Raw genomic sequence first — 26,203 nt, 5'->3', positions numbered from 1 at the left:
TAAAATGAAACAATTAATGATAAAGCACAGTAATACCTTGAAATATGAAAGCACTAAGATACAATTCTTTTTAAATATGACGATACAATGCATCTATATTTACACCCTAAGATACAACGATTTTTTTTTGAGATATGATTTCAAAAGTTGCGTGATGCCATCGGTAGGTGGCAGTTTGTTTGTTCGGCTACCCGAGTCGATCAGAATGCTCACTCGGCACCCGAGGTTACCCAAACTTCTCTCTACCAGAGTGTTCGTTGTCGTCATATAGAAAACATTGTGTTGTTGTGTTTACAATTTTCTTGTGTTTTCCTAAGTCTAAGGATAAGTATAGGGATAACAAAAAAAACCAAGAAAATTATGTCAATGGAAATAAAGCATGGGATAATAGGAAAGCATAAACGAGGTGTGAGAATCTGTGATTTGTCCGCTGAATATGGCTGCAATGCGTCCACCATATCCACCATTCTCAAACAAAAGGACCCAGTAAAGAAGGTTCAGGCTCCTAAATGCGTAACTATTAAATTATGTCAAAGTTACTTTCTGATTTGCATAAGATGGAGTGCCTACTTTTTTATATGGATAAAGGAAAAGGAACTAGCTGTAGACTTGGTTACAGAAACTATAATTTCTGAACATGCTGTTGCCATCTTCAATGACCTTAAACGGGATGCAGCTGAGGAGGGAGGAGAATCATTGCAAGGCACTGGAGATAAGTTTAAAGCCAGCCATGGCTGGTTTGAAAATTTTTAAAAACTAACTGGTATCCACTTAGTCGTTAGGCATGGCAAAGCAGCAAGTGCAGACGTGAAGGCTGCAGAAGAATTCATTCAATGCTTTAATTCTTTTGTTGCCCAGGAAGCCTACATACCTCAATAGGTATTTAATTGTGATGAGATAGGGCTTTTTTGGAAAAAAAATGTCAAGGAGGACCTATATCATTGCTGAGGAAAAGAAACTTCCCTGACATAAGCCTATGAAGGATAGACTTACTCTCGCCCTTTGCACTAACGCTACCGGTGATTGTAAGGTGAAGCTGTTGTTGGTGTACCACTCTGAGAATCCCAGGGCCTTTAAAGCCCATAAGTGCTACAGGTCATGTGGCATGTTAATAGTAAGGCCTGGGTAACACGGCAGTTCTTCATCGAGTGGATGAACCTAGCCTTAGGTCCTGCTGTTAAGAAATATCTACCAGAAAATGGTCTCCTGCTTAAATGACTTCTTCTGTTGGATAATGCTCTTGGTCCTCCTCCAGGTCTTGAGGATGACATTTTGGATGAATATAACATCATTAAAGTGTTGTATCTGCCAGCCAACGCGACATCTATCCGCCAGCCTATGGACCCACAAATGATATCGAATTTTAAGAAACTCTACACAACGCACCTATTCAAACGGTGTTTCGAGGTTACTGAAAACACCAACCTCACCTTCAAGAGAAATTTGGAAAGATCATTATAATATCGTAATCTGCCTTAAACTGATTGATCTTTCCAGGCAAGGTGTTACCAGGAGAACCTTGAACTCAGCCTGGAAAAAGCTATAGCCAAGTGTTGTTGCCAAGTACGACTTTGAGGGGTTCGATAAAAAACCAGAGCAACCTGTTGAAGAGGAAATTGTTTCTATTGGTCATTCAATGGGGCTGGAGGTAGATATGGCAGATGTTGTGGAGTTGGTTGAAGAACATGCTGCAGAACTCACAATGCAGGAGCTGAAGGAGTTACATAAGATTTCCCACATGGAGGTGATGGAGGAACTCAGCAGTAAGGAGGTCGAGGAAGAGGAGGTGCTAACTTGGAGAAATTCATCAGATCCTCGGCATGTGGCAAAAAGTACCTGATTTTGTTGAAAAGACACCCTGAGAAATTGCATACAAGGAGAGCGAGTGCCTATTATAATGGTACATGCCTAACACACATCAGAAACATCTTAAAAAAATGAGGCAAAAGCAGACCTCTCTCGATCACTTTCTTATAAAACGACCATGCAGTCCAAGTGTTGAAGGTGACAAGGCCAAAAGGGTCAAAAGTGATAATGGAAGTATTAGCCCATGTAGAAAAAAAAAGAAAAGCAAAAAAAATTACAAAATAAAAGCTCCCCAAAAATATACAAAATACAAAGCAAGAAAAAAGTGTGTTTGTGTTTGTGTGTGTATGTGTATCATAGGGTAGACTGTGCTATCTCAGCTCTCTCTCCCAGCTGCCTCCTCCTCCTCCTAGCTCACCTTCGTTAGCCACTCATCCCTGTTTCCATGGTAAGTTGGTTACAAATTTATTCTATACTTTTTTTTATTCATCCTTTCTGTTACATGAAGACTTAACTATAAAGCATTTAGTAAGTTCATTCAACGTTTTTAAGTGTGTATAATCTTGCCACTTTCTAAAGCCACAATATCGTGTATGTGGGTGCCTTGCTTCTCCCCCTCCCTACTCCTGGCATGCATCCCCTACACTGCTAGCACTCACCTAGGCGGTGAGTACAACTCTTATTTCTTTATTATTTTCTACTCATTCTTAAAAAATAAAAGCCTCGAATATTAAGCATTCAGTATCCTCATACAACGTTTTAATTGTGTTTATCTTGTCGCTTTTTACAGCTACCATATCGTGAACGTGTGCATGGTAGCCTTGCTTCTCTGCCTCCCTCCTCCTTGCATGCATCCCGTACGCTAGCAATTGCCAACGCGGTGTAGTAAAACTCTATTCTTTTATTGTTTTTATTAACATTTATTATTATATATCAATTTCGTTTTATTACTGTTATATTTATCTTTCTTTAGTGATTGTAGAGTGTAATTTGAGCATAATTTGAGCTTGTTTTGGGTAAATTTCTTTCCCTTGGAATGGATTAATTCAGTTTCTTTTAATTCAAATGGAAATAATTATTTTGAGACAAGATTTTTTTGAGATACGTCGGCGATCATGGAAGGAATTAAATTCAAATCTCAAGGTACTACTGTATACATTTATATTTGTAAAAAGAGGCAATCAACATTGAAAATTTATCTTCCACTAGAATTGAAATCATCGTTATTTGGTTAATTTATATGCTTGCATTATAAATATACAATGTTGGTTACTTATAGCGGATGGTATATCGTTTTGATAACAAGTATATCAACTTATTTACTTTTATAATTCATATCTCAAAAAAAGAAGATGAACTAAGATTACTTTGATGTAATATGTAGTAATACAACTCGATTACCTCTGAAGAAATTAATTGTTCAGTCTATAAAGATTAGTACGCGGACCTGATTTTTTTGCACAAAAAAATTTTTTGCCTGTAGGTTACACAAAATCCTTTCTAATATCAAAACTTTTTTTTTTAGATATATGTACATTATCATTCTGCACATTTTGGTACCACATTTATGTATGTAGCACCAGTATCATTAATTATTTCATCTTAGATGCTGCTGTTGACAATTAACTTGCAATATGGATCTGATACCACCTTTTGGAAAGTGTCATAAAATGGCCACTGACCAGTGCATTATGTTTTAAACCATGCAACCCTAAAAACCAAAGGGTTGTTAAGAACCAAAAACTTAATGGTTTGAGTGTAATCTTCAAAGAAGTAGTCAGAAAAGATACCATCCATGAAACTATCTATCGTTTGAAAGATGTTTTAATGTTTTCATTGTTCTTAAAATATTTTTTTTAATTATTCATTACTTCTCATATAGTTTATAAGCTAATATGTGCCAGAATCTGTGGAAAAGAAATCCATTATTGAAGTCTACATTATACACGTGTAAACGTGGTTTTCAATATGTTGTGCAACAATCTCAGACTCACAACCATGATTTTCTAAAAGTCCAAACATCCCTCTTTAAGAAAAAATAGGTTGTGACTTGTTCTACCATGGGTAGGGGTTTACCACCCAAAACTTCATTTGGCTGCTAGCCTATGAGGAGCTGTGGACAGGCCTTAGCACAGCACCTTGATCTGGTATATCTTTTCATATAACATGAATCTTAGAATTTCCTTCATGATGGATGGATGAGGATCTGAAAGTACGCATTGTTTAGGTCCAACAAAACCACAAAGTCTTCTGGTATGACGGCCTGTCTGACCTTCTCCATCTTGATCAGGGTTCGTTGGACAAACTCATTCATGGCCTAGAGGTCGATAACTGGTCGCCAGCCCCAGACATCTTTTCCATAAGAGATATAAGACTGTAGAAGCCTATTGATCTGTTTAGGACCTGCTGGAGAGCATCCTTCTCTACCTTGATCTTGGACTTCGACCTGAAAGGCCTGTTCCTATGCGGATCCCTTTGCATAGGAACTTAACGTCATCAGATGGCGGATAAGAGGAGGGAGAGAGAGTGTGAACGAGACATGGGACGGTGTATCCTGCTCTGAATATGGAGACTAAGGTTTGGCCCCGTGGAGCATCGTCCTCTGCTAACTGCTCTGTAGGCATCAACTACCGGTGGGGCGGTTGGGGAATGCCGCCCATAGTGTGAATGTCTTTGTTTCCCTCTTGTTTCTTCTTCCACTCTAGGAGCCCCTGAATCGAAAGGGCTTCTTGGAACATTGCTGTTGCGCAGCCTGATTCTGGGGTTGTGATCCCTTGTTTTCTTATGACTGTGGTGCTTCATCAGAGATGATCGCTGCAGCGGTAGCACTGAGGAGTATGGGCAAGAAGTCATGGCCCTATGAAGGAGGGAGTTCTGGCTTGCCTTCCTCCATCTGTCTGCAACTGGCTCAATGTCTTCCATGTTGAAGAAGGAGGGGCCATCCATTGAGAAGGTTCATCACCTTCCTCCTTGTTACATGCATTTACAATTTTGAGATAACAGCATCGAGTCTTCTCAAAACCCAGTTGATCCACTAGTTGACGATATTATGGGTCAAGACCACCATCGTCCGGGAGCCCAAGAGAAGGAAGGCCAAAATAGCCTCTCTATTCTGCGTGGTGGAGATATCATCATTATTGCAAAGGTTCCCCACCTACCCTAACCAGTAAACTAACTATGAAACGGTTTGCAAAGAACACTTCGTCACCCATTCCATGTTTGTGGCATCCACTGCAGAGAAAGTCACCAGCAAAGTAGCCAGTTTATCCAGGGATGTATTCTGTGTCAAAGCCAGGATGGCTGCATCTATAGGGAGTGGAGAAGGGTCGTCCTCCACAATCTCATAGTACTTCCTCTGCCGTATATATGATGGAGGAAGCAAATGAGATGAGTTTCCAAACCCTGAGGGACTGTGATGCTCCTGTCGCTTGGGCATAAGCCGTCTTCTTTACCGCCTTGACCCCATAGACCAGGGCACAGCTACCTTAGTCTTGGTGAGCCCTAGGAGTGTCATATTAGAGGTCTAACCATGTCCTTGCCCTCAGCTGGAACTCGATCCGGTTCCCCCAAGGAATTGATCTTTCCGAAAGCACCCGAAGAAAGATGTGGTCTGTGTCTTTTTATTCCTATTCCTTTCTATTCTTGGTGCTGGTGGACCTAGGCAGCAACAAATCAGAATGCTCTGTGCTGTCGTCAAAGGGTTCTTCCTCTTCCGATCCTGCTTCCATAGTAGCCCGGGGAGGATCAAGGTTGCTAACAGAAGTCCGTCTAGCAGAGGAATGTGCTCTTGGAGGGAGGCCGCTGTGCCCCGGTCTTATAGAGCTGTTAGAGGGAACCAACGGACCTTCCCTTTGAACTGGGTGTTCAGAAGTCGAGCGCAAATTCTTAGAGATAACTTTAGCATTCTTCCTCTCTAATGGGCGGAGGATGAAGTCTGCAAGCAGAGAGGAATTCTCATTCCTCTCTGCCTTGGAGGGAACGGAAAGAGGGTGAGGAGCCACTACTACCGAAGCAGAGGGATCCTCTCAGTCTATCTTTATAGGCCACAGCCTATAGTTGTCAGTAAACAAGACCTCCTCTGCTAGTCCTCGGAAGAACTGAATCCCCCGAAAGAGGATTGGAACAGCGATGACCCTGTTTCCTCTTTGGCAGAATGATTAGTGTAATGCCCAATCTCTCCCACTCAGAGTCCTGTTAGATGTTCGAGGCCTTGGTACTCAGATACTTCTGGTACTTTTAGGACAGTTGAGGGGAAGGAAGACTGGGAACCACTGGAGGAAAAATCTGCTTAGCAGCACTGCTACGCCTAGGGTTAACCGAGCCGCACTTCCCTTAGAGGAACTCAAAGCCTACAGAGGGATAGTAGGTGTACCCGGTGATGGTATTATCGTAGGAGTGTTGGTCAGTCCTGAGACTGTCTGCACCAAGTCTAAGAACCACGATGCGTCCTTTGAGAAAAAGTTTCCCAGAAGGGGTGCTAAGAGTTTCTTTGTCTTACCTGGAGCACCAAGGAAAGGTAATCCATGAAAGGAAGGAACCTCATGCCCTTTCCTATGCTCCGCTTCCCTAGGAAAGAGAGCACCGTCTGTTCGACTGACATGCTGAGAAGTTGCCTGTTTCCCTTGATAAGAGGAAAAATGTTGAGGTGAGGTCTGGTGAGGCAAGGGCTAATGAGGCACTCTAGTGCGCACACCTACATCAGCGCGTACAGGTAAGCTGGTATCTACCTGTACTTGCTTTGTCACCTGCCCATAACGTGCTGAGGGCGCTATCAAGGTAGCATTCACCTGCCCTCATGTAGTCAAACCTAGTAGCACTTGCAAATAAGGTAAGATGAACTCGCCATGGTGAGCAGCGCACAATACTATCAAGCAGAGGAGCTCGCCTGTCCACCTACAAAGTGGCTGGGTGCGCAACTGCATGCAAGACTCTTCCACGAGACTGAGGGTACCCCATGCTCTCCCTACTACCGAATCATGACCGACCTCCACCTTTGACCACTGCACAGAGAGCTCTTCCTGCAAGCGAGAATCCGGCTGACCAGCGGTCAGTGGAGGAAAACTCCCCCGTGGATGGGTGGGTTGCTCAACACCTGGAGGCGAACCTCCAGGCAATGCAATTTGCTTCACCTTCGGCTGAGCAAACCCAGCTAAAAGATTGGCATTGTGAACTGCCGTTAGAATGCAGCCGAAACTATTTCCTGGGTTCACGGCTAGGGGATGCCCTGACAAGTAATCCCGAGGGGCATTTGTCATAACCTGCTCATGCTCGTCCGTCAAAGTAAAATAAACGTGCAGGTGAGCAGGTGCTGAGGTCGAGACAGTTGATTTAAAAAAAGAGACTATTCCAGTGCAACACCTATGGAGTTGTAGAAATATGCATAGGGAAAATATAAATTAATTCTAGATTTATTTATTTTCATTTTATTATTTAAGTTGTATTTGGACACTGATTTATATAATCTTTCAATAACTTTTTACTGTTTAATGTGATTATCGCCAGTCCATCACTAAAAATTATTCTTTTTATTGCAGAGTAGCGGGTGCACTGCACCCAGCGGGGTTCATGTTTTAGAAATTTATTTCAAGATGAAGATTGCTAAACAAAGAATTAAAGAGTCCTGTATTGAAGCATATTAAAGTTAAGTGGCAAGAGCAATTCCGCCTCCCCTCTGCTTTTGAAAGTGCTAGGCGAGGACAAGCAATTATTGACAGTGGGGGATTCTCAGGATATTAGTGTAGTGGACACTTTAGTGAAAGTAAACTTTACAGATGAGTAGATAGTCAGAGATTTTTGTCCAAACACTGTTCACTCACTGTGTGGATCTTGAACAGCAATGTGGTGGGGTTATCCATTAGGCTTGAAGTTTGTCTTGATGCTGTATGCGATCTTTAGCCATAACTTTTGCGTGTAGCACTGAGGATGATAGGTTTTTTCTTAATGTATTAAAGAATTTTTTGCCTTTCTGATGTAAAGGTGAGAATGTAGAGACAGGTCAGATGTGCAACCTGGTCTTATAATACCTTTGATCATAATGAACCTTATTCAAATTACATTGGATTTTGGCCCAAATATATTTACAGTTATGTTGGGCTTTAGTTGTACTCATATATATGTGGATTGAATGTTTGTAAGGATTGATTCCTAAGAGGTTCTATGTGGAGATATTTATGCCTCTCCTGGTTTTGTATACTTGCATTTTCATATTTTATTTTTTTTCTTCAATTTGTGATAAATGTATGTTGTTGTTGAACCTCTTTCAATATGCTCTTCATGTGAAAGGTCCCCTATTCTGGCCTAAAGATTTTTTTCTCTTCCCTTGTAATATTTTAGTTCATCTACTCTCCTAATGTTACCTATATAAACAAATAAATCTTACCTAGAAAGCATACTGCTCCTCTTATTTAGGACTCCGTGCATAGCACTGCAAAGAGAGACGGGAAACCCAAGAAAAAATAACCTAGCTGGGTTCCCTTGCCCAGTACAAAATCAAAGGTGGTGCCCAGTGCCCAGTTCATCCTTGATTGTTTACCTTTTATCCAGATTTCTGGGTATTTCACAGTTTCTTTTTGTGTAGTGAAATGGAGTGTGGTCAGCATTCAGATACAAGTATTGCTCGACTTGCGACCAAGATAGGGACCGAGAGATGAGTCGTAAGTCGAGTTGGTCGTATGTCGAACTAGAAAAGTGAAGTTTCCGTAGATTTATTTTGATACGTTATGATTCGGCAATCATCTGGATCATATTTTGTCAATATTTTCTTACTGTCTATCATTATTCCATTTTCTTGTTTCATAGGATATCATATGCTCTATAAATGCATTATTGTATTCTATACATCAATTTTGGAAGCATTTTACAATCGAGTACTGAAAATTTTGTTTACCTTTGGTTATGATCAGCTGATCTGAAAGTGCCGCTACCTACCGTATCAAAATATGGCGTACATACGTATGGCATATTTTTTTATCATTTCTTAACTTAAATATCTTCATGATGAATATTACATCAACGCCAATATGTTACAGGAAATCAGTTTCCATACAGTTCGTCTAATCATTAGGTATAATGCGAAATCGTTGTAGCTCTTTCTGTGTGTGTGTGTGTGTGCTCGCTCTCGCAATCGCATACGGGTAGTTCCTTTTTAAAGATTCATACAGTATTGTAGTTCAATACTAAGCTTTATATTTCATTAGACATTACTGTGTTTAATTGTGTTATATTAAAGAACGTTTATATTTTATTTTTCAATTTCTTGAGCATATCAATAATCAACAAATACTTTTAATTTACTTTTGGTTGGCATCAGCTGATCTTAAGGTCACGCTGCCGTATTACTATTATGAGCACATACATATAGTTCGAATAACACTAATTTATATAATTTTCTTGACATTTGAAATTTCTTCATAATGCATATTACATCAGCGCCAATATGTTATAGGGTATCACATTTTCCATACAGTTTGTTTATAGACCTTATTATTATTTATAAAAGGAATACGCTCTCTCACTCGCTCTCTCACTCTCTCTCTCTCTCTCTCTCTCTCTCTCTCTCTCTCTCTCTCTCTCTCTCTCTGCATTTTGTTTTTAATTCAGTGGTATCTTCAAATTTTTTTTTTAAATTATTAAAAAATTCTATATATCATTATTCGAGGTTTTGATTATGGGAATAGTAACGCATCGGAAGGAAATCACTTGATTTGCCTCTCGCCTTCCGCCAGAAATATGATGTCATCAGACTTTTTTTCTTAAATTTACGGTAAGTTGTACTAATCTTATAACTAATGATACAGACCACTAAAACACTTGATATCGTTACTGGGTGTTTCGATGATGGGAATGCTGTAATAAGATTACTCGGTAACAATGAAAGGAAATCATTCGGTTTGTCAGCGCGCTTCCGCCAGATACATGACGTTACAAGTCACGTGACGTACAGTAATCTCTACGAAGAATGACTTGCAAAATATGTAAATTCATTTTCTTTGTTTCTCGCAAGAAATGAAAAGAAAATACTAACTTAACAAACAAAAGTATTTTATTCTTATAATGTAAAAGGAAATATATTATTTTCAAGAAAATATTTGCCCTAATAGTATATTTTCTTTAAACATCGATCCATTATCAGAGATTAAAAAAGTAGAGATTAAAAAAGTAGCGTACAGTCAAATTTACGCTACGTAGGACTCATGACAACCGATACATTCCCTCAAAATACTTTGTATCGTTATTTAATATTTCGATAATGGAAATACTAATATTAATCGTTAGCCTGTTGGAAGAAAATCACTGTATTGCCCGGACGCTTTCCGCCGGTGATGTGACGTCACCAGACATATAATATGAACTCGAATGATATTAAAATTTTTCTTAATTTATTTTTAACTGAAAATAAATACTGAATATTAACAATAAAAGAAAATAATAATTTACCAAGATAAATGAGTTGATATGTATACAAGAAAATAGATTATTTTCAAGGAAATATTCGTCCTATTTCCGATAAACTTGTGACATCATCACCCTGAAAAAATGGTCGTAAAGTCGAATAGTCGTATGTCGCATAGGTCGTAAGTCGAGCAATACCTGTACTAGGCAGTCTGCGCACTACATCCGGCCACAGTCCGCAAACCACTACAGAGTCACGAGGGGAAGATGAGAATCAACCCTTGGGGAGACTATGAGCTCCCACTGTGAATCCAACCCCAAAGACCTCAAGTAACCATTCCTTGCCCGGAGAACCTGTAAGCCGCAAGGAATGCCCCACCTGAAGCATCGCATTAGCAAAGAGACTCCAAAACAGTGGCGGCCAGCGGTGCTTCCCTATGGGAAGCAACGGAGGCCCCGGCACACAAGGTTGTCAAGGAGTCAAATGGGCACCACTCGAACTCGATCGACTTCCAAGGGAAGCTGACCGAACAGAGTCAGGATAGAGAGGTCGAGCCGATGGAGTCTAATGGCAAGGTGTCTTTCCCTTCGACGATGAACCCAAAGGGAAAGACTCCTGCTTTACCTTTTTCCGTTGCCTACCAAACCTCACCCACTGGGAAGGCAACCCCTCGCTACAAGGAGACTCCTATGTGCAAGAGTGGACTTTGTACATTAGATAGAGACTGTGAGGATTGGTCTCCAATGCTGGCATGAAGGTGCTGCATCACCGCCCTTCGATGCCAGAACAAACCAGCATGGTTTTGATCCCGACGGGCAGACACACCTGAAAAGGAAAAGAACGGAAAGTTTTTTAGCTTTTAGGCCAGTTTTCAGCCAATATACGTTTAAAGGTTTTTGCATTCTACCCGAGCAGAGATAAAAAAAAAGGCGCTTTGTTTCTAGTCCGGGTGTGAGTAGGATGGTCGATCTACACACATTCCCCCTCCGCTAACTAGCAGAGGGTTGTTACACCTCGCGTAAAAAGTTTAGTGGGTAGTTTCAGCAATCGCCGAAATATATCTCCACTGTAAAGAGCGTAATGGTTTGTAAATAGTGCCGGAACAAATATAGTTTATTTAAATTAGACTGACAGCTCACCTCCATTAAATATCACAGAATTATGTACAATCCATCTGGCATCTGAAGAAAATGCTTCTGTAGACCCATAGAATTTCCTCTTTATGTTGCGCTCAAGGGAGGTAAAGTCAACTGGATGGACCACGACATCTTCATAGGTGGGAAATTCTGTAGTATCTACAGGTTTTGTGAATGGCTCCATCTGTTGAATGAAAAATATATTACAGATATGAAATATATAAATTTGGAATTAATTTGTATTTTTCCCAAGTATACAAACCTCAAGTTCTTCATATAGGAGTTAATTCACCGCAAACTATCATTCTGGCCATAACTTTCTACGAGTGGCAACATCTCGATAGTTACAGGGGTAGTAGCGAAGGAAAAGCCAGGTCCACCTGCTCATTCACTAACTCAATCTCTTTTCATTGCATGCAAGACTTACTGGGCAAAGGTAATGGTGGGAGTTTGAAAACTGTGTGTAAAGAACTTTACGTTTGCTTATTTAGGAAAAATACAAATTACTTCCAAATTTTTTATTTGTTCCAACACAAATACAAACACTTGTTCCTTATGTAGGAGACTCGCCAATATGTTGAAGGGAGTCCATTCAACTGGCTAAAAACTTGTCCCAGGATTGCAACACCTGAGTTTAAGGAAGCTTGGGATGGGTATCCTGTTGGTTTGATAATACCAGAGGACAAGGGCCCATACAATAATGATGTGTGTGTGAGGAACCCAATCAGTGACGATATCGAGCTTATGTATAAACCATAAGCTTTCTATCATACACACTAAGACCTAAGAAACTCAACTACCCCTTATTAGGAGATAGAGGAGGCAACGAAATACAGTATATTCGTATACTGTATGAACATGATGTATTCAGGCAACCTGCAAAATGGGTCTTACCTGCAGTCAATAGAGCTGGCTGTATCCCAAGAGAGGAGAAGGTAAAGAAAAAAAAAAAAGTCCAGTCATTCCTTTATATTCCCCTCAGACCAATACCACAACCTCTACACTTGACCGACGGCTAATTGTCCTGTAAGGAAGCTAAGGCAGCTATACTACTTGTTGAACGTTGAACAACCACCACAGGCCATACAAAAAATGTGTCAGGGGAACTAACTGTGTGTTAAGTCTTTCAGCTAGTGAGTGGTTCAGGTTCTCTGGTGCTTCTATACGTCCGCATGTAACACCTGCATCACAGAGAAGTTCCTTTTTTGAATGCCAGGCACGGTCAATGACCTGCCTAATCCAGGAGGAAAACGTGTTCTGTGTAATACGCCTTTTGACCCTACCTGTACTGACAAACAGCTGGTTGTTGTGTGGATGAGCCTGTCCGGAACGATTGAGAGAGCACCCTAAAAGGACATAGTAACAGTTGATCAGTATCATCAGCTACCTCCCTCCCATATACTCACAATCTGGAAGAGTTCAAACCTAGAGCTAGGTTAGGGCGGTGGTGAATGTGTTGGGCAAATGCTTTTTCTATTTAACTGCAGCAGGATTCAGTTGAGTCCCGAATGCTGGATTATTTTATTTGTTCATCGACCAGCCTAGAAAAAAAATTTGTAAAAGTACAGTGTTTTTATTCATCTTTGCTAGGCGCGATTATGAATGATGGAAAGTTTATCATTTATCTTTGATTATAGTGCGATAGTTTAGTTAGCTAGGAGTGTTCGTAAGTGTTTTTCTTTTTATTGCAGGTCGTAATTCCTCCTTTGGAGAGTTTTTTCTATGTGGATCTATTGTTGATGACCAGGCCTGATATGTTTCGATTGCTGCTGATAATGATGATGATGATAACCACGACCACAATCAAGGAAGCAGTTGTGGCAAATTGCCACCCAGTGTAGGCTGCTGTTAACCACAGAGCAATGGTAGTATTTCAAGAAAGAGACAGTTTGGCTTTGTATGGACTACGGTGTCCACGTGCAACATATTTAAGTTTGTTACGAGTTTATGGTACTTTGTGCGAATGTGTCGGTGCTGGTTTTAATGAGTGCTTACTCGAGTATTGTTTTTCTCTGATTATTGGAAACAGTTTTCATGTACGTACACGTACCATTATATATATGAAATATTGTGGTGCATGCTATTGTTAATTTTGTCTGATTTAGTTTTAAGTTGTGTGATTATTATTTTGATTGGTGAATCGTTTTAGTTTTAGGAATCATAGTATTAAGGATTAATAACAACCTATATTTGAATGTTGGATTTTCGTATTAAGTGATTGTTATAGTTGTAAGGAAATATAGTTTTAAGGTTATGTTTAAGTTTTACTGTTCCCTTCTGTGCAAGAGTCCAGCTGTAAGATCACGATAGTAGAAAGTTTGTTTTGAGGGGACTATTATCAGTAAGAAAGATTCAAGGGTGTGGGGGTTGCTTTTGTGTGCAACCCGCCACTACCATACGACTTGCTGACCCTCTTTGTAGAGGCCGAGGTGAGGAAAAAACATTTTAAGGGTCAAGTCGCTATCTGATGCTCGACTCGATGGTCCATAAAGCGCTCTTTTAAGGAATGCAAGACTTTCACCCTGTTCCAAGGAGAGGGTCTCACTTCCAGATGAGGGCAAGATATCTTAAAAGATCCGTATGAACATAGATAATTCTGCTGAAAAGGAAATATGAACCCCTTTCAATATAAAGTTCTGGCTTAAGGCTGAGCGATAGCCTTATCACTGTTGAGACTGAGCAAGTTTTTCCTCTCTGAGATACAACAAAAACTCAGCAATCAGGGTTTAGTGGCTATGAGTGGAGGGACCCTTTTACGTCACCAACCACAAAAAAATTTAAAAGTTTGACCATTTTGCCTGATAGATTGTGACAGAGGATTTCCTGAGGTAACCAGACATCTGATTTGTCACTGATTGCTAAAATCCTCTATGAGCGAGATACTGAATAACCTTAAGGCACTAGGTCGTAGGGGCATGTGACTGCCCTGTGATAAATCTTCGTATGTGGTAGACGTAGCAGGTCATATAAAGGAGGCAACTCCTTCAAAACATCCAGCAACAGAAGAAGATCTGGGCACCAATTTGCATGTTGCCATAGGGGAGCTATTAATGTCATTGATAGACTGAAAGATGATCTTACCTTGTTGACGAGCCTCCGGATCTGGCCAACTGGGGGGAACGTATTGACGTCTAGATCATCCCATGGATGTTGGAAGGCATCCTGGAACATTGTCTGCAGATCTGGTACTGGAAAGCAGTTTTAGATTGAGACGTCGCGAACAAGTCTACTAGCGGCGAACCCCACAAAGTCAGACTTTGGTCGATGTCTGAGGATCAAAAGACCATTAGGAATAAACTATGCAAGTTTTCCTGCACAGATTGTCCACTAGAATGTTCTTTTTGTCTGGGATGCACGGGGCTGACAGTAAGATCTGTTTGTCTTTTGTTCATCCCAGAATCATGACAGCCAGACAACAGAGTTGTTGTGAGAAGGTATTTACTTGTTTGCCGAAGGGGACCGGCTGGCTAATGCCTTTTTAAAGAACAGGACTTTGACATTCATACCACATAATAAGGTAACTTAAGAAATCTCCAAACTGCATAGAATTTTTGCCTCTTACCTTCAGTTTTGTGATGCCAGGAAGATTTATCTTGAAAATTAGTTTTTCAAATTCTATCTCCTCCCTTAATACTTAATATTGAGACCTTGGATTGATACCCTACATAGACATGATATAGACCTAAAATAAAATAGAGAGTTTTTCTTCTGAGTCATTCTTTTTGCTAGATATAATTTTTTTCATTATGGTTAAAAATTAACCCTATATTTCGAGGGAAAAAAATTAGAATATAAATGAAATAAAAATTGAAAAAAGAGGATTCTATTTTATTGTTTTATAATGTCTTTCTAAGTTATATACCAAATTTCAAAGCCATATCTTTAAAACTAAGGGAGAAGATAGAATTTGAAGGTCAATAAGTATAGTTTTCAGATACGGGCATTCAAAGCTTTTCTTTGTATTTTTACAAAGACAATATTAATAAATCATGATTATTATTCAGATACCTGAACTATTTTTTTTAACAATTGTGATTTTAGGGATAAAATATAAAAATTTTCCAAACAGAAGTTACAGAAGTTTTAACTATAACTATTATGCCCCCTGTGGCCGCGGGGGCATAAAGCCAATTAGAATAACGCCAACGTATCCCTGCGTGTCGTAAGAGGCGACTAAAAGGGACGGAACGAGAGGGCTGAGAACCCCCTCTCCTGTAATTTCAATCCTGTGAGACTTCATCAAAGAGGTGGAGCTGGAGGGAGAGTGACTGCTCCCCGCACTCTAGTTTTGAGGTGTTTGAATGTGTGTGGATGTAGTACGATAGAGAGTAAAAGATGTGAGATTGGAAGTATGTTTAGGAATAGAGGGATGAATATATTGGCTTTGTGTGAGACAAAAATAAAAGGGAAGGGTGAAGTGATGTTTGGTGAAATGTCTGGTAGAGTGTCTGGGATTGAAAGAGGAAGAGCAAGAGAGGGTGTGGCTTTATTGCTGAGTGAATGGATGACAGGTAAAGTAGTGGAATGGAAGGAGATATCGTCTAGGTTAATGTGAGTAAGGGTTAGGTTGGGTAGGGAATGTTGGGCTTTTGTCAGTGCGTACAGGTCAGGTTGTGAGAAAAGGGAAGAAGAGCGGAATGAGTTTTGGAATGAATTAACTAGGTGTATAAAAGGACTGGGTAGAAGGAATTAAGGTAGTTGTCATGGGTAACTTAAATGCTAGAGTGGGCGCTGGAGAGGTAGAAGCTGTCATTGGGAAGTATGGCGTACCAGGTGAAAATGAGAGTGGTGAGAGACTGGTAGATATGTGTTGAGCAAGAGATGGTGATAAGTTCTAGCTTTCTCAAAAAGAAAGATAAAAACAAGTATACATGGGTAAGAGTGGCAAATGGAAGAGTGGTAGAAAGGGTATTAATGGATTATGTGTTGATAACTAAAAGAATGTTTGGAAGACTGAAAGACGTGCACGTGTTTAGGGGTATGGCTAACAGTATGTCTGATCATTTTTTGGTGCACGTGTTTAGGGGTATGGCTAACAGTATGTCTGATCATTTTTTGGTGGAAGGAAAATTAGTTGTAGCAAAAGAGTGGGGGAATAGAGTAGGTGGATGTAAAAGGGAGGTAGTGAGGGTTGAAGAGCTAGTAAAAACGGGGGTAAAAAGTAAATATCAAGAAGGGTTGAAAATGGCATATGACGAAGTGAAAGTAAGAGAAACTGGTAATTTAGAGGAGAAGTGGAAGTTAGTAAAAGGAAAATTTTGTTGGGATTGCAAATGATGTGTGTGGCAAGAAGTTTGTTGAAGGCCGCATGAGGAAGGGCAGTGAATGGTGGAATGAAGGAGTGAAGGTAAAAGTGGAAGAGAGAAAAAGAGGGCTTTTCCAGAATGGCTACAGAGTAATAGTGTAGAGAAGTATGAAAAATAAAGAGAGAAAAATGTGGAAGTAAAGCGCAAATTTAAGTGAGGTAAAGAGGGCAGCTGACCTGACGTGGGGGTCAGGGATTGGGTCGTTCATATGAAGAGAATAAGAAGAAGTTTTGGAAAGAAGTGAATAGAGTAAGGAAGGCTGGCGCAAGAATTGAAGAGACAGTGAAAGATGGAAATGGAAGGTTGTTAAAAGGAGAGGAGGCAAGGAAAAGGTGGGCGGAATATTTTGAAAGCTTACAGAATGTTGAGGATAATAGGGAGGCAGATATAATTGCTGTTGCACGTGTTGAGGTCCCAGTGATGGGAGATAAGAATGAGAGAGAGATTACAAGAGAGGAAGTGAGGAGAATACTAGATGAAACGAGAGTAGGAAAAGCATCTGGTATGGATGGTGTGAGAGCTGAGCTATTCAAGGAATGGGGTGTGACTGTACTTGAACGGTTGGTGAGATTGTTTAATATGTGTTTTGTGTTGTCAATGGTACCAGTAGATTGGGTTTGAGCATGTATTGTACCACTATATAAGGGTAAGGGAGATGTGCATGAGTTGTAATTCGAGGGGTATTAGTTTGTTGAGTATAGTTGGAAAAGTGTATGGTAGAGTACTGATTAATAGGATTACGGATAAAACAGAGAATGCAATCTTAGAAGTACAAGGTGGTTTTAGAAGAGATAGGGGTTGTATGAATCAGATTTTTACAGTTAGGCAGATAAGCGAGAAATATTTAGCAGAAGGTAAGGATGTGTATGTTGCGTTTATGGATCTGGAGAAAGCGTATGATACAGTTGATAGAGAAGCAATGTGGAATGTGATGAGGTTATATGGAGTTGGTGGAAGGTTGTTGCAAGCAGTGAAAAGTTTCTACAAAGGTAGTAAAGCATGTATTAGGATAGGAAATGAAATGAGTGATTGGTTTCCGGTGAGAGTGGGGCTGAGACAGGATGTGTGATGTCGCCGTGGTTGTTTAACTTGTATGTTGATGGAGTGGTGAGAGAGGTGAATGCTAGAGTGCTTGGACGAGGATTGAAACTGGTAGACGAGAATGACCATGAATGGGAGGTAAATCAGTTGTTGTTTGCGGATGATACTGTACTGGTTGCAGACGCGGAAGAGAAGCTTGGCCGATTAGTGACAGAATTTGAAAGGGTGTGTGAGAGAAGGAAGTTGAGAGTTAATGTGGGTAAGAGTAAGGTTATGAAATGTACGAGAAGGGAAGGTGGTGCAAGGTTGAATGTCATGTTGAATGGAGAGTTACTTGAGGAGGTGGATCAGTTTAAGTACTTGGGGTCTGTTGTTGCAGCAAATGGTGGAGTGGAAGCAGATGTACGTCAGAGAGTGAATGAAGGTTGCTAAGTGTTGGGGGCAGTTAAGGGAGTAGTAAAAAATGAGGGTTGGGCATGAATGTAAAGAGAGTTCTATATGAGAAAGTGATTGTACCAACTGTGATGTATGGATCGGAGTTGTGGGGAATGAAAGTGACGGAGAGACAGAAATTGAATGCGTTTGAGATGAAGTGTCTAAGGAGTATGGCTGGTGTATCTCGAGTAGATAGGGTTAGGAACGAAGTGGTGAAGGTGAGAACGGGTGTAAGAAATGAGTTAGCAGCTAGAGTGGATATGAATGTGGTGAGATGGTTTGGCCATGTTGAGAGAATGGAAAATGGCTGTCTGTTAAAGAAGGTGATGAATGCAAGAGTTGATGGGAGAAGTACAAGAGGAAGGCCAAGGTTTGGGTGGATGGATGGAGTGAAAAAAGCTCTGGGTGATAGGAGGATAGATGTGAGAGAGGCAAGAGAGCGTGCTAGAAATAGGAATGAATGGCGAGCGATTGTGACGCAGTTCTGGTAGGCCCTGCTGCTGCCTCCGATGCCTTAGATGACCGCGGAGGTAGCAGCAGTAGGGGATTCAGCATTATGAAGCTTTATCTGTGATGGATAATGTGGGAGGGTGGGCTGTGGCACCCTAGCAGTACCATCTGAACTCGGTTGAGTCCCTTGTTAGGCTGGAGGAACGTAGAGAGTAGAGGTCCCCTTTTTTTGTTTTTGTGTCATTTGTTGATGTCGGCTACCCCCCAAAATTGGGGGAAGTGCCTTGGTATATGTATATATGTACCTGTTCCCGTGTGAGGAGGGGAAGGAGGCCACACTAGATATGCTGGCAAAACCCATCTCGGTAGATTATGCTTTGTTGCCCAGATGACCGCCACCTGAATCCACACAATGGATGTGTGGGTTTGGGGAACACTCCAGCAGTGGGAGTGATTCCTGGGAGCCACAGGCATGCCTAACCTCATAATGAGTAAAGGTATCACTCGAATGAGTTGTTATACTAGTACCATTTTGTTGATTTTGCTTTGCATAGATAACTGCAGGAGCCTGCAGAAGTATTCCAAAAGAAGGAATAGAACTTTGCTTGATGATACCTTTTATTAGTATAATACAGTTGGTTAACTGTTTGATTGTGATACGCATTAATTTGTGATAAAGCTGTTTGAATATATTAAATACTATTTCATTATGTTTAATGATGTTTAATGATGATGTTTTTTTCTTGTGATTTATTTGCATTTTATGGCCATAGGTAATAATTATTGTTATCACTATTTAATAATGACTGCAGTGGATCCGGAAATATCCAAGGGATACGCAAGTATCTATGGAGAGAGATGTTGAGGAACTTTGCACATGTATTGGTGATATTCCTAGGAATTATGTTTATTTTAAATGTTTCTTTTATGTAATTTAGTGTTTTGATTGTAATTGTCTTTTATGGTAAGGAACATAATGACTTTGCAATGTATTTGTAGCTACCAGTGCTATATCTTAAGATCCTTTTCAGACTGAGAATCCAATGAACGAGCCAGAGTGTAGGTTTTACATAAGAGGGCATTCATTATCTTTGTAAGGAGACTACATTTACTAATGGACTGTATGATATAGACAAGTTAAGTCATTTTAAAAATATGAAGGTTACTTTCTGTTGTATAAATTGTAATTGCTATTTTGCAGTCACACACCTCTATATGTTTCCTTAATAAGATATGCAGTATTCATATATGTTCATACATACAGTATAAATTTCCTGATTACAGGTAGTAGGTTGGCCAGGGCACCAGCCACCCATTAAGATACTACCGCTATGGGGTCTTTTGACTGGCCAGACAGTACTACATTGGATCCTTCTCTCTGGTTACAGTTCATTTTACCTTTGCTCACACAAACACTGTATTGTCTGACCTATTCTTTACATTTTCTCCTGTGTCCTCATACACCTGACAACACTGACATTACCAAACAATTCTTCTTCACCCAAGGGCTTACTGCACTGTTCAGTGGCTACTTTTCTTAATTATTCAATTAGAAAAAGTTAGAGTTCTGTTGATGTACTTGAATCATTTATTCACTTTGAAGAAGATTTCTGCTCATGTTTCTGTGAAAATTAACTAGCAATAAATCCTCTTACAATGTAAAAGTTGTCTAATACACCGCCTCTCATCATTTATTATTCAATTGCCACAGCACATAATGACAACATTTCTCTTAATCTCAAAGGATATTAAACCAACTCAAGATAAACAAAATTCATGCAGTTTTTTTTTATCGTATAAGAGATAAATGCAAAGAAGCATCTTATCCCTTTCGGAATGTAGTTACAGATGAGAGCCTCATTTAATGGAGAGGTAATTTATTTAGAAAGTACTTTCCTTGCAAACATCACAGATTTAGATTGAAATTGTTCATGTTATATGATTGTAAAACTGGTTTTCTTCAAGCTCTTATACTTTACACTTTTGCTGAAACGTAAGTGACAGTGGACAAGCATTTGGAGTTGCTAGGAAATGATGAAAATGTAATTTGTAAATTGTATTACTGTATAAAATTAAAGTCATTTTTTAAAATAATTTTATTTCTAATTTTAATTTTGTAAAAGAAATTCTTCTAATAAATTGTTTGTATAAAAAAATGGTGGAGTATCAGACCTATAAGGAGATATGACGTGTCCACCCAAAAAAATAATATTGATAATAAAAGTAAAACTGGAAAAATACAGAGCGAGGATTATCTCTCTGGCCATTTGGAGGATAAGTCTATAATACAAAAATCAAAAATTTTAAGTAATTTTTATTTTTCCTAACATACTTTCTTAGGAGTTACCTGTAATCTCCTCTCTACCGACCAGAGTTTTGTGTAGGGTACCCTCAATCCCGTTTTCTATGGAGGCCTACCCCGGCATTAAAGAATGTGCCCCGAGGGTAGGCTTAGCGCTAGGTCGATGTCCGCTTGGGTCGAAATCGCCAGTAAGTTCTATTGATGTAGCACAATACTTGCAAGGGAAGAGAGGCACTCGGGGAAGGAAGGGAGGGCCATTACCCGAAAGTAGTTCTCGGTAAGTATGTTAGGAAAAATAAAAATTACTTAAAATTTTTGATTTGTTCCAACACAAATACTTACCTCGAACTACTTTCTTAGGAGACTTACACTTTAGGAGGCGGGAGTGCTATTCTGACCTACAGACCCAATAAGCGGAGGCCAAGAGGCCTAGGTATAACGGTACATACTAGGAAACGGACAAGAGGGTAACTACACAAAGAGCTCACGTTAGTGTCTAAGTACTCATCCTTTGAAAAACTTCTTCTGATGTTGCATCCAGTAACGTAGTTGTGAAGAACGTGTTATCCAATGGTACAAGTTGGTAATCTCCGATGAGGATAGGGAACAACTGGGTAGGATGAAAGGAAACGCACCTGTGTCTCCCGGTTGCTATCCGCGATTGAGCCTGGGGCTTTTACCATTAAACCACTTGGAGGGCGGAGATGACTGTTCCAATGGAGAACCCGTCTAAGGACTTCCTCGAGTAGTCCTTGAGGTAATGGGCAGTAAAGGTCGACTGGTTAGACCAAGTACCTGCCCGAAGGATCTGATCCACTGCCATGTTTTTCTCAAAGGCTAAGGACGTGCTCAGACCTCTGATGTCATGAGGTCTGGGGGCGCCTGGCACGGCCAGACCTTCTTCCTTGTAGACCCTGGCAATAACTTGTCTCAACCAGAAGGAAATGGTGTTCTTGGATACTTGTTTCTTAGTAACACCCGTGGAGACGAAGAGGCTCTTGATGCCTGGCCGGAGATGAGCCGTTCTTTCAAGGTATTTTCTAATGGCACGGACAGGGCATAATTTTAAATCCTCAAGGATGGCTGGTATGGAGAAACCTTCGAATTTAGGATCCCAGACAGCTGGGTTCTGGGTCTTCACCACAAAAGAAGGAACGAACTTGAAAGATACTTCTTTCCACCCCTTCGAATGAGAGACGTCATACGACAGCCCATGGATCTCACCTACTCTCTTAGCGGACGCCAAGGCCAGCAAGAAGACTGCCTTGAGAGTGAGATCCCTGTCCACGATATCTTTCAAAGGTTCAAAGGGGGGGCCACTCAACATCTTCAGGACCTTAGCTAAGTCCCACTGGGGCACCCTACCTGCTTGTGGGGGGCAGGACTGCTCGAAGCTCTTGACAAGCATCGCGATGTGCCTAGAGGACCCCATTTTGTCTCCGAGATATACCAGAAAATCCGCTATGTCCGGGACAGAGGCATTGAGGGGCTTTATGTGCTTCGCAGCGCACCACTTCGTGAAGGAGGCCCACTTAGCTTGGTAGACCGCAGCTGAAGACCTTCTCAGGTATAGCGACATTCTCTTAGCAGTGGCTGAAGAATACCCTTCCTTCTTCAGGAGTCGCTCGATAGTCTCCAGGCGTGAAGACGTAGGGACTGTGGGTTGTCGTGAAGTCTGAGAAAATGTGGTTGATGTAGAAGGTCTGACCTGTCGGGTAGAGGCCACGGAGGTTGACACGCCAGGTCTTTTAGGTCTGCGAACCACTCTCTTTCCGGCCACCAGGGCGCTACCAAAGTCATCTTTAAGTTTCGGGCCGTCCTTACTCTGTTGAGCACTTGCCTTATCAACGTGAAGGGGGGAAAAGCGTACACGTCTAGGTTGTCCCACCTGTGCTGAAAGGCGTCCTCCAAGGCTGCCTTCGGATCTGGTACAGGAGAACAATATACGGGGAGTTGGGCGTTCAGTTTGGTTGCAAAGAGGTCCATCACCGGGGAACCCCAACATTGGATGATGAGCTTGGCTACTTCTGGGAGGAGGGACCACTCTGTCCCTACTATTTAGCCCACCCTGCTGAGACCGTCGGCCAGCACGATTTTCTTCCCGGGAATGAACCTTGCTAACAACACAACCTGGTTCTCTTCTGCCCAATCCAGAATCTTTATGGTGAGATCGCACAACTCCCTTGACTTCAAACCTCCTTGCTTCTTTATGTATGCTACTACCGTGGCGTTGTCGCTCATCAACGCCACGGTGTTTCCCCTTAGTAGATCTGCGAAGTGTAGGCAAGCCTTCTGGACTGCCTTCAACTCTAGGACATTGATGTGGAGTTCCTTTTCCCCGTCTATCCAGGTTCCTCGCGCTGTCTCGTCGAGATGGGCTCCCCATCCCTGGTTGGAGGCGTCTGTGAACAGTAGTAACTCGGGGGGGTCGTTGGCGAAGGGCATCCCCTTGAGTGAGTTCGACCGGCAATGCCACTATTCCAGGGAGGGCCTCGTGTTTGGTAGAACTGGGATTAGTACTTGTTGCGAGTCCAGTTGGCACCAGAGGTTCTTCAGGTTCCATTGCACGGCTCGAGTCTGATTCTCCCTTGGGGAACCAGTTTCTCCAACGACACCAGGTGCCCTATCAGTCTTTGCCAGTCCTTTGCTCTCCTAGGGCGCCCCGATAGGAACGGGCGAATGATTTCCATGAGATTATTTATTCTGTCTTCTGAAGGGAAGGCTTTTCCCAGAATGGTATCTAGAGTCATTCCCAGGTAGGTCATTCTGGTGGATGGGGATAGGTTTGATTTTTCCGGGTTGATCACGATGCCCAGATCCTTGCAAAACTGGAGGAGTTTCATCCCTTGTTCCTCCAAGAGGTCCTTCGAGGACTAAAGAAGCAACCAGTCGTCCAGGTATCGGATGAGGCGAATGCCTCGTTCGTGAGCCCACACTGAGACAGTCGTGAAGACTCTCGTGAACACCTGGGGCGCTGTTGACAATCCGAAGCAAAGGGTCTTGAATTGCAGGAACTGGGAACCCCATTTCACCCGGAGAAACTTTCGACTCGAGGGGTGGACCGGAATTTGGAAGTAGGCGTCCTTGAGGTCTATGGTCATCATGTAATCATTCTCCCTCAAGGACAGTAGGACTGACTTCGGAGTGTCCATTTTGAAGTCTGTCTTCTTTATGAACTTGTTGAGAGCCGACAGATCTATAACCGGCCTCCATCCCCCCGTCGCCTTTTCTACCAAGAACAGGCGACTGTAGAAAACCCGGGCCTAGGTGTAGAATTTCTTCCATGGCGCCCTTCTCCAACATGGAGGACACTTCCTCTTGAAGGGCGATCTTCTTCAACGGGTCCTTGGGGACCAGCCACTCCGCCCGGCTGGCCGGGATTAGAGGGGGTGGTTCTGCTAAGAACGGTAACCTGTAGCCCTCCTTCAGTACGGACACTGTCCAGGGCTCCGCTCCGTGAGCCTTCCATGCTTGCCAAAATAGTCTGAGGCATCCCCCAACCCGAGGCTTGGGAGGGGATAGGGGGCCTCTCACTCTATCTCCTTCTGGAGGAGCGGCCTGAACGGCCTCTCCTGGAGGCAGAATAACCTGTCCTAAAGGAGGCTGAAGATGTTGGGGCCCCCCTACGGGGGGGCTGAGGCGCTGAGGACCAGGAGGAAGAAGGAGCTTCTCTCCTCGTCATGCTGGGGGAGGCCTGAGCCGTCGCGGCACTGTCTGAGACGGACCTCTTGTAGGGCGGTCTCCTTGTAGGCGTAGGCCTGGGGGTGCTTAAATCCTTCCTCTTCGCCACCTTCTCCATAATGGTCTCTTAAGTCTTTTAAGGGGAACAAGGAGTCACCCCACAAGGGCAGGCTCCTCATGGCCCGCGCTTCCCTGTCTGGGACCTTTCGGGACACCTTAGCCAGGATGGTGTCTCTCTTGCGGAGTACCCAATTCGCTGTCAAGGAGAGAGACTGGTACGTTAGGAACTTTAGGGTCTTGCCCCCGGAGGTAATAAGTTCCCTCAGGAGGTTCTGCTGTTCCGGGTCCGTGGGGTCAAACGTGGCTTGCACCCCTACTAAGCTGGAAGCCCACCAGTCCAGCCAAGAGGAGACGTGCACCAGGTCCCTCGACATTTCTTCCATCATGCAGCCTCCGATGGAGAAAAACAAACTGGGGCCGAAGAGGCTCTATCCTCCGAGACGCCCTGACCCAGGATGTCAAGGGAAGGTTCTACTTTGCAGGAGCCTGGTCGACGCCCTTCCGGTACATATACCTTGCCCTGAGTCTTGAGCCCCTGGAGTAATTTTGAAGAACTCTGAGTTTTGGGGGCCTCGGCATTACTAGCCACCACTTTGTCTACGTATTCTTGCCCTAGGACAAGATCCCGGGCTAGAGCGAGAGCCAGAGAGGTCTTAGGCTGGGTAGGGGCCTGCATTAACCGGACAAGGCTGGACCTCCAGTAGTCCTCGTCGGTAGCTGCAGGTTCTTCAATTTTATGATGCCTCCTGATAAGGCCAATCACCCTTCTATAGGCCGAGTCCTCCGTCGGGGAACCCTCCCTACCGTCAGCCGAGGCCTCAGCTTGAGCCCGGGGAGCCGGGTCACCGGGCACACCCACCGGACGCCTTGTTCTTGATGCAAGGGGCGCTGCCCTACCGAGGTACTGGACTTCTTCGGCGGAGGCTTCCGCACCAGGGGCGGGGGTTAGCGCAGGCATCATCGACCCAGCGAGGACTAGCATCCGCTCAAGGTCTCTGGGGGACGAGTACGCGGCTCCCGTGGGCTGACCCAACAGCGGGAACCGTTCCTTCCGACCCGAGGGCCGCACCAGCTGGGCTGGTTCGGCCAGGCTGCCCGAAAGGAAGCGCGGTTCCCCCCGCTGGGCGGGGTGAACCGGAGGCTTCGCGGTCTTATGCCTGCCTGTAGAGTCCTTCTCGCGAACTTGCCTGCGAGGGTCAAAACCGTGCTTGGAGGGAGGTCTCCTTGGTGAGAACTCCTTGGACCGGCGGTCCGGGGAACAACGTACCTCTGCCTTACGGGGTACGAAGACCCAATCGCCATCCGGTGACCTACTCCTTCTGTATTTTCGTCTTAGAGAGCGGGAGTGTTTCCTGCTGTATCTGGAGCGCGACCTTGAACGGGAACGCCTGCTCCTGGACCGCTCCCTCCGACGGCGATGTTTCCTCCTGGCGTCTTCCCTCGACGAGTAATACTCCTCTGAAGAGCCCGACGACACTGCACTTACCGTACGGCGGGCGGGAGCGGGGACCGCGGGGGACTTCGTGACTCGTTGAGTGCCCGAGGTAGAAGGCTGTAGGAATTCTTCGGGAACTTCCGTGAGCGGGGTTGGGAA

At 42.8% G+C, this 26,203-nt stretch overlaps 1 protein-coding gene across 3 annotated transcripts in view; it reads right to left on the bottom strand.

Annotated features, from left to right (window-relative positions):
• Zmynd8 (Zinc finger MYND-type containing 8) overlaps positions 1-26,203 on the bottom strand; it is a 596,751-nt gene that overhangs the window by 405,333 nt on the left and 165,215 nt on the right. For all 3 annotated transcript variants that reach the window (XM_068388417.1, XM_068388414.1, XM_068388416.1), the window contains exon 5: positions 11,338-11,518. In XM_068388417.1, coding sequence (XP_068244518.1) covers positions 11,338-11,518 — 181 coding nt within the window. The remainder of the gene's footprint in view (positions 1-11,337; positions 11,519-26,203) is intronic.

Source organism: Palaemon carinicauda, chromosome 15 (genome assembly GCF_036898095.1).
Source record: "Palaemon carinicauda isolate YSFRI2023 chromosome 15, ASM3689809v2, whole genome shotgun sequence".
Lineage (NCBI taxonomy): Eukaryota > Metazoa > Arthropoda > Malacostraca > Decapoda > Palaemonidae > Palaemon > Palaemon carinicauda.
Note: the sequence above shows the minus strand (reverse complement) of the source record. Positions and strands in the feature narration are given on the sequence as shown.